General features: G+C 38.5%; 5 protein-coding genes across 5 annotated transcripts; 2 read left to right on the top strand and 3 right to left on the bottom strand. All coding sequences in view use genetic code 12, as the record gives it.

Moving 5' to 3' along the window:
* Nucleotides 1–220: 220 nt before the first annotated feature.
* On the bottom strand, nt 221–1,885 carry DASC09_033180 (malate synthase; the record flags this gene model as incomplete). The annotated part of the gene is made up of 1 exon (XM_064996917.1): nt 221–1,885. One exon carries the CDS (start codon nt 1,883–1,885, stop codon nt 221–223), a length of 1,665 nt encoding a protein of 554 aa, XP_064852989.1.
* A 485-nt stretch (nt 1,886–2,370) lies between these two features.
* Nucleotides 2,371–3,285, top strand: IST1 (Ist1p; the record flags this gene model as incomplete). The annotated part of the gene is made up of 1 exon (XM_064996916.1): nt 2,371–3,285. The coding sequence occupies one exon, from the start codon at nt 2,371–2,373 to the stop codon at nt 3,283–3,285; it is 915 nt and encodes a 304-aa protein (XP_064852988.1).
* A 457-nt stretch (nt 3,286–3,742) lies between these two features.
* Nucleotides 3,743–6,208, top strand: DASC09_033160 (Caf120 protein; the record flags this gene model as incomplete). The annotated part of the gene is made up of 1 exon (XM_064996915.1): nt 3,743–6,208. The coding sequence occupies one exon, from the start codon at nt 3,743–3,745 to the stop codon at nt 6,206–6,208; it is 2,466 nt and encodes an 821-aa protein (XP_064852987.1).
* A 1,175-nt stretch (nt 6,209–7,383) lies between these two features.
* Nucleotides 7,384–9,006, bottom strand: BOR1 (Bor1p; the record flags this gene model as incomplete). Its single annotated transcript, XM_064996914.1, has 1 exon — nt 7,384–9,006. The coding sequence occupies one exon, from the start codon at nt 9,004–9,006 to the stop codon at nt 7,384–7,386; it is 1,623 nt and encodes a 540-aa protein (XP_064852986.1).
* Nucleotides 9,007–9,308: 302 nt separating this feature from the next.
* SWI6 (transcriptional regulator SWI6) lies at nt 9,309–11,372 on the bottom strand (the record flags this gene model as incomplete). Its single annotated transcript, XM_064996913.1, has 1 exon — nt 9,309–11,372. The coding sequence occupies one exon, from the start codon at nt 11,370–11,372 to the stop codon at nt 9,309–9,311; it is 2,064 nt and encodes a 687-aa protein (XP_064852985.1).
* Nucleotides 11,373–11,808: the final 436 nt, after the last annotated feature.

The raw sequence follows: 11,808 nt of genomic DNA, 5'->3' as shown, positions 1-11,808 counted from the left end.
TGTAGCACCTTGTTTTGTTTTTTTCGCTCAACATAAAACACATATATTGTACTCTCGCAAGCAGTGATACCTAACAATTACCAAGATACTCATTAAACTAACTACTCATTATCCCCTATATAGCAAAAAAAAAGATTAACGAAAAACCAAACCCTCATATTGAAAACAAAAAAAAAAAATAAAGAAACAAAGAAACAAAGAATTGGGAATTCCTAGCTAATCATAATTTTTGGGCGTTGATGCTTCTTGTAGCAGTCTGTTTGGTGATTTCTTCATACAAAGGCAAAGTTATAAAGTCGCTGTACTTCTCGTCCGTAATTTCAGGCTTATAAAACTTTGTAGCTTCCTTGTATTTATGGCCTCTTGGAGCATTTGAAATCAATTTTTCAACTTCTTCATCCAATAAACGGCTAACATATCTTTTGTCAATAAGCACGCCTTCATCAGTATAAACGCCATGCTTAACCCATTGATTTAATTGGGAACGAGAAACCTCCGCGGTAGCAGCGTCTTCCATAAGGAAGTTGATAGCTACGCAACCAGTACCACGCAACCAAGCCTCAATGTAGCCCAACCCAATGGAGATGTTTGCACGGACACCTTTTTCAGTGACTTTCCCTCCAGATACAAATGGTGACAATAGACTGTTATTAGAGACAGCAAGGGCTGCAGTTTCATTGCGAGTAATATTTATTTGGTTTGGGCCAGGCATGTACTTGTTAAAGACATCCAAAGCAATATCGGCAATAGCAGGATGAGCTATCCAAGTTCCATCATGACCAGCAAGTACTTCACGAAGTTTGTCCTTATAGACGCTTTCCATTGCCTTCTTGTTAGCAATTGGATCATTCTTTATTGGGATCAAAGCAGCCATTCCGCCCATCGCGTGGACTTGACGCTTGTGACAAGTATAAATGAGGCGCTTGACATAACTGTCCATAAATCCAACACTCATATTGACTTGAGCACGGTCTGGAAGAATAAAAGATGGGTGATTGCGAAGGGACTTTATGTAAGAGAAAATATAGTCCCATCTACCACAATTAAGGCCAGACGAATGATTACGCAATTGGAAAATGATTTCATCGAGCTGGAAAACCGCAGGTAAAGTCTCGATCAATACGGTGGCACGAATAGTTCCCCTGGAGATTCTAATATAGTCTTCACTGAAGTTGAAGACGTCATTCCACAATTTTGCTTCTAGGTGATGTTCCATCTTTGGAAGATAGAAGTAAGGACCAACCCCACGAGCAATAGATTCTTTGGCATTATTAAAGAAATATAGCCCAAAATCAAAAAGACTTCCAGAGATTGGTTCTCCATCAATCCATAAATGGTACTCATTAAGGTGCCATCCTCTTGGGCGCACAATCAAGGTTGGCAACTTCCGATCGTTTGACAAATCAAGTTGATAAGTTTTCTTTGGAGACTTTAACTCGATGGTTTGGCGGATTGCATCATACAAGTTCACTTGGCCATCAGTAGCATTGAACCAAGTTGGGGTGGAAGAATCCTCAAAGTCGGCCATATAAGTCGCAACCTTGGAATTCAAAGCATTAATCACCATTTTACGGTCAGTAGGTCCTGTTATTTCAACACGACGGTCTTCGAGGCCAGGCGACAACGGTGGACCCACCCAAGTTTGGTCTTCTCTGATATGCTTTGTTTCTGGAAGAAAATCCGGCAACTTACCAGCATCACGTTCTTTTTGAGCCAATTTACGGTTTTGAAGTAGCTGAAGTCTGGTACCATTGAAAGAACGGTGTAATGTGGCTAAAAAGGCAATTGCTTCGGCAGATAAGATATGGGCAGCGTTATCAGCAATAGGAGCTTTGAACTCCACCCCCTGAAGGATATCGTTTGTTTTTGGATATGGAGAGGGCATTATTGTTATTAACAAAGATGCAAGAAAAGGAAATTATGAAGATACGAAAGAATAATGAAACAAAAATGTGATAACATGGGCACCGCAAGCTTATATATACTACAATTCTGGGGCATCCCAGCCGGACGATGGTTGCAGGGCTACGGGCCTGGGGAAGTGTCAAAAAAACCACACCCATTTGCCGTTTATGTGGGGTATCAAAAGTGCTTTTCACGTGTGACTGCACGTGCCGAGATAATCCGGGTTTTCGATTAACGTGGTTCATCGCCGTCTACGGGCGTCCCCTATGGCCATCTATCATCAGAAATACCAACTATTATTATACTTTGATACAGTTATTGCCAAAGGTGATATCAGAAAAAATAAAACAAAAAAAAAAAAATACCCCAGCCATGGCACCAAGTCTTTCTCCTCTGGTAAGTATCTTGAAGTATACACCCATTTCATTCCCAAAAAAAGCGATGATTCGATGACCGAACAGATACATGAAGAACGACAGAAGACTAACAGGGTTACCCATTGAGACTCGTCTTAAAGTTGCTCTTAAAATGAGTATCTCCAAGCTTCGTTTTGTTCAAGATAAGAAAACCGCCCTTGCCAAACAGCAACGCCGTCTGCTTGCGGATTTGCTTTCCCAAGGCAAGGAACAAAGTGCAAGAATTAGGGTTGAGAATGTCATTAGGGAAGATATACACGTTGAGCTTTGTGAAATGCTCGAGCTCTATTGCGAGTTGTTGCTTGCAAGAATATCTCTTCTTGACTCCTCCAAAGAATGCGACCCAGGCCTCGAAGAGGCGGTGAAAACAATCATTTACGCTGCGCCCCATTCTGAAATAAAGGAGCTCATGAATGTTAAAGATATCCTAGGACATCGTTTTGGTCCTGAATTCTATCAAGCCGGTATAAATAATACGGATGACATTGTTCCTAAGAAAGTTGTCGATCGTGTTATTGTTAAGGCGCCTTCTTCAGAACTTGTTAGTTTGTATCTTAAAGAGATTGCCCAAGTCTACGAAGTGCCATTTTCTGAGCTTACGGATGACGAAGACGACCTTGATAGGTTAGTTGAAGAGGCTGCCGCACTTTCCAGTGGTGATGATGAGGGAGGTGATGGTCTTAGGGACAAAACCCCGCCGATACAGGTGCTTGAGGAGGTAGCAGAGGCCCCTAAAGACAAGCTTCCAAATATCATCAACAGTGTAAATGCCCCGATCAAGGTTTCTCTGCCAGCAAAGACCAGTGAAAACCGTTCTCCTTCCGTAAAGGTGCCTCACAGTATGGACAAAATTGTTCTGCACAACAGCAGTCGCCGCAAGCTGTCAGGCAGCACCCCCACTGCCCCAAATACCGATATTGAGTCGTTGCGACAACGATTTGCAGCACTCAAGCGTGGGCTATGAGGGTAGATATGATATGATATGATATAATATAATATAATATAAGATAATATAATATAAGATGAGATAATAAGACAATGTGATATACCTTGTATTGTTTGCGTCGTATATATCTATTTATGAAGACTAAACGGTTTTCGTTGGGGCACTGGTTCTTGGTATGATTACCCGCCGATGGCTTATGCTATTTTTATTTGTTTTTTTTTTGTCGCGAGCGAACGGAAGTTTGGGGATAATAATAGAAGGAGTGGCAGATAGGCAGTTAATTAGTTTTTTTTTTTTCTTTCTTTTTTTTTTTCCTCAATCAACAGTATCATTCAGTGACTCGGGCAATCTCTTTCAATATCGTTTCCTATCATATTTTAGAGAATTTCTTAAATCATTTCGACTGTCACTACCAATAATATTATTAACAGATCAGCATTCAGCGAACAATAGTAAACTAAAATCTGGAGTTGCGATGCCCTTGTCCACCCACAAAAAGCAGGCGTCGGCCTCATCTCTCGCCAATTCCGCAACATCCCCAAGCGTTGATCTTAGTCCTGAACTTGTACCAGTTGTCACGCTTTTGCTGGCCCAGAGTCATCGTCGATACATTGAGTCAAACTTTATGCTACTTCGTGATTTAAACAATGAGGGCCAGCCGTCAGATCGCAGCTGGTATGAAGTTTATGGGGTTTTATCAGGTTTCCAATTAGCAATGTGGGATGCTGATCTGTTATCTAATTCTCGCGGAAAGAAAGAGAATTTCACTAAAGCTACCAAGAAACTCGAGTATCTTAATCTTGCCGATGCCACTTTCAAGCCCTTACTTAGTATGCCATCGTCAGGAAAGCCTTTGAACAATGTTATTTTGGTATCGACAACCATGAAAAATCGATTCATTCTTCAATTCAAAACCAAGGAGTTGCTCTTCAAATGGCATGCGGCATTCAGACTTGCTTCCTTTGAATATGTACTGCTTCAAGAGGCATATACCGGAGCCCTTCTTTCTGCCAAAGGTTCCCGGTTGTCAGATATTAAAGTGATATTGGCAGAATCAAAATACAATTATGAACATTGGGCCCTCATTCGTTTTGGAGCTGGTGGGTCGTATAGAAAATATTATGTAGTGGTGGAAACTCACCCAAAGAAAAAGAAAATGCCTAATGGTCGTATTTTGGTTTATGAACACGACAAAATCAAAAGGGCACCTCTCGTTGCGGAAATTGTATCCAGTTCGGCTGTTTATGCAGTATATCCAAATGCCCCTCAAATGGTGGATACCACCACTTTAATAAAGGTTGATGGGAAAGTGGTTTTCAACAAGAAAGAAGGCGCAATTGAGAGTAGTGTATTCTTCATGCCAGAAACCCATTCATCGGTTCCAGGTTATGACACATTAATTCGTTTTTTGATACCTGCACTTGATGCATTTAAATTATATGGTCGTCCTAAAAAGCTCAATGCTGACAAAAAAGATCCAGACTCGTTGTTATTCGGGTTGCCTGTCTTACCTCATGTTCACTACCTTCAACTTGAAGAGGCTCAAAATATTGCTGATCCATTGTCGGCAATGATGTGGCCTGTGTCTGAATGGACTTCTCACTTAAAGGACTTACTTAAGCAAAAGATGATGGAGGGCTATTCTGGTTGTGGCTCAACTCATGGAATTGACGGTGCGTTGAACTCCCCTGCCCTTGGAAGTCCAGCTATGCGAACTGATTCCCCAACTCATCCAAATTTTGTTCCAACACCCAAAAAGAAGAGGTTCAGTGGTCTTAATGATAGTAAGGAGTCTACTGTTCTTGCCGACAATAAGTCCATAAATATGAATCATTCAAATATTTCGTTAGATTCCAAACCCCTTCAAGCATATAACTCTTATGAAGCACCAAATCCCTATGGTCAGTCTTCACTCGATAATTCACCTTATAACAACGGTAAGCCTTCTGCACCTGGAAATCAATTGCCTTTACCATCTGATCGCAGCAACAATAATTTAGATTCATCATCTGATTCTAACTTTTACAATACAGCCGTGATTGGAAATAACTCTGGAGCCCCATTATCCTTAGGTAAGGGATTGCCATTACCTTTGGATAATATGGGTCAATTGCCGCTACCCTCTGATATGAAGAATATGAATGGATTGAGCAACAATAATATCAGTATTAACAATCCATATGACCCATATCAAACAAATCAATACGAACTGCAACAAGGCAAACCATCCTCGAAAAATATGCTCCAACATTTACAAATACCATCGGATAAAGCTAATTTAGCGATTGATCAAGATCCGCCAAATAAAAGAATGTCTGAAATCACTCAAATTTATAGTGATTATGCCAAATTACCTTCTCCAGGGGATAGTAATTTGACCTTTGCGTTGAATAAGTTAAGTGTTAATATGGAAGTTGACGATGATGATTTTGATCTTGATCATATCCTATCACAAACGAAAGTTCAGGAAAAACGTAACAGTAAACTTGCCATTGATATCTTCAATCCAGATTACTCTGAAGCTCTCCTATCACCTTCATTAGATAGTACAAATCCATTCAGTTCAAGTGTGAGAAACAGCAGAAGCAGCGCCAACATACCTGCTCCTATTATGAATTCACTAGCAGCTTCAACCTATGGTAAAAGCCATGAAAGTATTAATTCAAGCAATAGTAATCCAACCCCTTATGGCAATCCAAATAACACAGGAATAGCTAACAATGGTGGTGGTTATTTTAAATCCTCAGTGCAAGGTAAGAGAGTTTCTCAAAATGCTCAACCTACTTTACCGCAAATCAACATTGATGATGATGATGATGAATTTGGAGGGGCAGGTGTTCCTCTCTCCAGTCGTGGACCTAATGGTCCTCGCGCATTACCTAATAATGTTTCACAAAATGGTATGGGATCTCCATATGGTAATTATGGTGGATACCACTAACCTCTGACAATTATATTTCATATTAGCTGTCTGAGCAAGCCAAAAGGGTGCTGGTGAGGAAATTTTATGAAAAAAAAAAAAGGAAATTGGGTAATATTGTTCATTTCTTCATTACATTTTTATGTGTATCATATCTGCGTGTATCATATTTGCATATGTTTATTTATTTAGTCTTCGTTATGTACATTGGATCATATACATTTTTCTTTTTCTTCTGTGTGCTTTTTTTTTTATTTTGTTTTCTCATCCTGCAAATATTCTTTCACGTTTTATTTATTTTTCCCTCTCGAGTTCTTTTATTTCTTTCTTTTGTCTTATATATCTAACTTTTAGCCATGACCGATCTATGATATGTTTTGTTCTTTTCCTTTTCTTGCTGTGTATTGTCCCTTAAAATATATATTATAGTTTTCCTCTACGTGCCATAAAATTATAAATATGCTTGATGTGTTTTAAAAAAAAGAACCTACCGTTATTTTCCAGTCGGAGCAGAAATAGCAAAATAGAAAGTAGTAACAGAAAACAAGACACGGAACGGAATACAATAAAGAATATAAGAAGAATTTAAAAGTTTCAAGTTGTAGTAGATGCGGTGGTTTGCAAAGATAAGTTCTGGAACAATACATGCCAATCTCTTGGCATATTTTATTTGTTATTATAGGGCAAATATCTCAGATAACATATCATATACGCCTGCCAATCACGCTCAAAAATCCCATTGATGAGTTGTGGTTTTTCCTGGTTGTATTTTGCCTTGTTGCTTCCCTTGTAACCCTAATATTCAGGCCATGGAGTTATGTGGATCCTCTCTTTGAAAAGCTTGTTTCGATTTTTATCATAATCAAACAATGTCTATCTCTGCTTAGGAACATATTGATTGACGTATTTTTTGAACATTTTTTTCTAAATAGAAAATTTTTATTAGGGCTATGGATTCAATGCCACTATAGTAACTCAAAAAAAAAAGTAATTGATGAATTCTATTTCTCAGGAAAACTTGAATCTCACTTTTTCACCACAATAGAAATGAGCATGGAATGAAACAAAAAGTTTTATCTGTTCTATTCTGTCATTTCATTCAATTATTATAACTCCATATAGTACGGCAGCACAATGGGTCGCCCTATTATAATTATAATACGATACTAACACTCAATAGAATATTGATCACCAGACTATGCAAAGCCCTTTTTTCCTTGTTTTCTAAGGTTCTTCAAATGTGACATCAGTAATCCTTTGATAATCATCTCATCCGCCACTTCGCCATCTAATTTTTTCAATTCATTTTTGGGGATAATCAATGGCCATACCCACTTGGCGCAAATCGCAAAAAACATCAATACTCCAGGAAACCCAATGGCTCCATCGGTTAGAGTGATACCAAATTCACAGCCCGCTGCGATTAATTGTAACAAAAGATAAAGATAGAACCATTTCTTGTTAGGTAAATCTTGCAACTCTTTAAAAATTGCCGGACAGTTAACATCTTGTTCAATATATTCGGCGTCCAAGAATAGGTACCTGATTTTATTAGTTATTGGATTGCCGTTAAGACCAGATATTCCCATGATGAAAAATAGTCCCGAAAGTACTGCTTGAGGAATCAATCCAAGAACTATTAAAAATGGCTTCGTCATCATCACTAGCGTCATCAAACCTTGTAGGGTATTTGTTAATCTTTGTTCAACCACGGAGACAGCATTTCCTTGCTTTGAGTTGATGACAAGTGAAGTGGTATGTAATGGTGCTTGGGGAATCAAACCATTAGGAGCTGGAAGTCCCAATATTCCTGCCAAACCGGTAGTTATCCCCAAGAGGGCAAAATCCCAGTGGAAAGATGGAGGTTTCTTCAACGGGAACTCTTTCAGTTGACACATAAGCGACGAAACATTATGGTCAAAGTAAAACAAGAAAGTTAACAACACTGCGAAGGGAATTGCTAGAAACACATGTTTAACCTCAATGTTTTCAGACGGCCAAAAATGGATGAACCAGCCATGTTCTCTACCTGCACCACTGTAGGTGGGGGCAAAAGATTCAGTAGTTGGTAACTTTGCAAACTCGACATCATCTAAGTGACCGCCAAAATGAACGAACCCAGTGAAAAACACCACCGACAAAGGGGTTCCGTAATCCACAAACAATTTCCTTATCCAGAATTTAAAGTAATGGAGATTACTTCCAAAAAGGTTACTCCCCACTCCACAAATTATCATTAACATTGAAATCAAGACTGAAGCAAATCCACTGGCCACGCTGATATCTCGGAATTGATGGTCCAAAATGACAATTCCTTTCTGAATATAGACAATGCAAATGAAGAACCCAAACACTTCACACGAAAACAGACTAATAATTTTTAACCACGACACGAGGTTTGCAAAAGCAATAACAAAGTGCATTACCATTGACCATAGGTAGATCCAACACATGAATGGAAAATAGGGGACATTCAACGGCTCGATTAGTTTGTACACGGTATAGCTGAAGATACTGATTGGACCGGTGACACCAACGATACACAAAGGTTGGCCTGATAACAAACCAAACACCACTCCTGCCAAAGCTGAGCTGAAAAGAACCTCATTCACCCCATACAGATTATTCGTGTTATCAAACATATCTTGAGCAAATGCGATTGCCGGTAAAATATTGGTGAAAAAGATATACACCACCGATGGTATCACTCGATAATTCCAAGCATCTTGAAAATCTGACCAGTAGTATGGCAATCTTCCCTTGACGTCAGCATATACACCATACCCGCAATACCTCAAACTGTTGAAAAACCGAACCATCAGATGAGTTAATATTTGATACCCAGATAATAGTTGATGCTGAGGAAAGGCTGTAACCAAACTAAAAAACGTTATCCCTCGATGAGATTGTGGGGTTTCGGACCCTGTCAAATTACACAAATTTTATCTTTAATATCTTCAGGCTAAGGGAGTGCAATACAATATGGCTAACAATTTATAAAAAAAAAAAAGACAGACAAAATTCTTTGAAAAGGAACGAAATTAGAGAAAAAGTCATTATTATCATAATACAATTAATAAGTATAAATAAGCGTACATACCAGTAAAAAAAAAATCTGAAATCAGATATCCTCATCCACTTTTGTTAAGAACCCAGAAACTCTTCCGATATCTACTTCATCAGGATCACTTTCCACTGCTTGCACCAAACCTTCTAGCAAATCATCCACTTTACTCTCCTCCACGCCTGTACAAAGAGAAACAACATGCCTAAATTTATTCTCAAGAACCATGGATTTCTCATTTAAACCGCTTGCAAGACTTGATAAATACTTTTCGTTTTCGACATATGCTTTTATCCTCGCCTTCAAGACATACATAGGTGGGACATTTTCAAGATTTATCGCTTCCGAAGAAATATTCACTGTCGCAGATGGGCCATCTCTTTCTAATTTTGATTTTACGATTTCGTAAACCTCAGGGAATTTAAACGGTTGATCTGGATCGTATGTAGCGTCAGGGGCAGCAGATGTAGCTTCCGGGTATTGTTCTTCAAAATTCACTTGCTCTTCTTTCATGGACTTCTCTATATTTGATGTCTTTTGTTTCAATTCATTCAATTTACTTTCAGAGTTTTTTAACATCTCCAATTGACCTCTTGACTGTGACAATTTAATTGTTGATTGTTTTAATTCCTTGTACAATTGATTGATCTCCGTTTGTTTAGCCTTGAGTTCAGTTTCAAAAAAGTTATCCAATTGACCCATCATATCCTGCATGGAGGTAAGGATCTTCTTACTTTCTTGAGAAATTTTCTTGTTAGTTTCAATATTTGCAGTCCCATTTTCTTCATTTACCAAGGACCCTACAGCTGACGGTCCATTCCTATGCAAGAATGAGCCTAGTTGATCTGAATGCTTCCCGCTTGCCTTTGCTACCAATCCTGTGGTTTTCGCCAAAGAACTATTGGACATGTTCAAGCCCGTCAATCTGAAGTCAGCAGGGGTCAAACCAGCCTTATTTGGTATCTTTGGATCGGCACCAACATCCAATAACTGCTGTGCAATAGCCTTGTTTCCGATTCTGGCAACAATATTCAATGCAGTATCACCGTTAGAGTCCTTCAAGTTAACGATTTCATTCATGAATGACGACAAAGTTATGGCATCTTTTCTATTTGGACTGTTCTTAATTATCCACTCAACAAGACATTGCAAGTAGTACTTAGAAGCGTCGCTTCTTCCGTCTGACCCAGCAAGCAAAACAATATGATGAAGTAAAGTACGGTTTTTTTTATCAAGCACAGTAATTGAGGGATACAATATATCGAGCAATTTGCCAAACATCAAATTATCAAAAAAATTAACATGGCTAACAGCTTTCATTAATGCAGTTTCCCCATCATTATTTCCTCTCTTCAGATTAGAACCTAATTCTACTAGCTGGAAAATTAAGCCAACATTAGCTAATGATGTGGCCCAGTGTAAAACTGTGTTATTATGAACATCGATAGGTAAATCAATTTGGTGTGAAGATGCAAGCTGATTGCAGGCCTCGGTCACTGCCTCCCCTTCCGAAAGAAATACTTGAGACATCAATTTTTTTGCTTGCTCATAATCTGCAATATTTGAAATATCTATTGGCGGTTCAGCCAGCTCAGTAATAGGTTTTTTTTGAGATTTATCACTGTCACCAGTTTTCAATTTTTTACTTGGAGATCCAGTAGATTCTTTTGAAGTTTCTTTAGCTAACTCTTTTTCATTGTCCATGTCTGTCATTGTAGAATAAGATCTTGTGAGACTCGGCTTTTGTATAACATCATCATGTTCTTTGATTAAGCTCTGCAAGGGTTCTTCGACGCCAAATTTCTTTGACAATGCCACAGCATTCCCTGTCTTGATCCATATACCCTTATATTTCCCATCATCAATTTCTGTTCTCTCATTTGTTATTTCTTCATCAGTGCCTAAAAGCTTTTCTGTTTCCTCTTCACTCAACCCTGCTAGAGTCAATATTTGAGAAATATTAATCAAATCATCATCCTTGTTTTTTGCAATTAAAATTCCATTGATCACTACTTCTATGATGTTCTTGTTTTCATGCTTGGTGAAATTCAATTTCCCAACCTCGAACAGCTGAGGATGTTGCTTGTTGACATTTTCTTTGGCACTATCTTCAGTTGACATCTTTACTATTTTTCTCGATAAGAACGGTCTATTGGTGTAGAATGACCAGTCGAGTTTCAAAAACTTTTGAGGCTGAATAACAAATAATAAGTCTGTTGAATATTTCTTATTATTACAACTAAATAGATTACCGGTTTGACACTCCTGTTTTTTTCGAGCCAATTGTAGCGTGTTAGATTATTTTTTTCGCGACTTTTTTTTTTTGATGATTAAAAAATGACGCGTCTTATGTAAGCCTGACTCAACATGAGTTTTTTGGCATGTTACACAGAACCATTGGATACAAGTAGGAGAGAGAAAACGAGAGCAACCCAAGGCTTACATAAATTAATGGGCCGTGTTTGTGGCACCTTTTTATTTTTTTGGGAGATGATATTTAAGGGAAAATCTCAATTGGAAAAACATATGCCGTATTGTTCAGATTAGTTGATTTCAG

Source organism: Saccharomycopsis crataegensis (assembly GCF_037102585.1).
Source record: "Saccharomycopsis crataegensis DNA, jcf7180000000084, whole genome shotgun sequence".
NCBI lineage: Eukaryota > Fungi > Ascomycota > Saccharomycetes > Ascoideales > Saccharomycopsidaceae > Saccharomycopsis > Saccharomycopsis crataegensis.
Note: the sequence above shows the minus strand (reverse complement) of the source record. Positions and strands in the feature narration are given on the sequence as shown.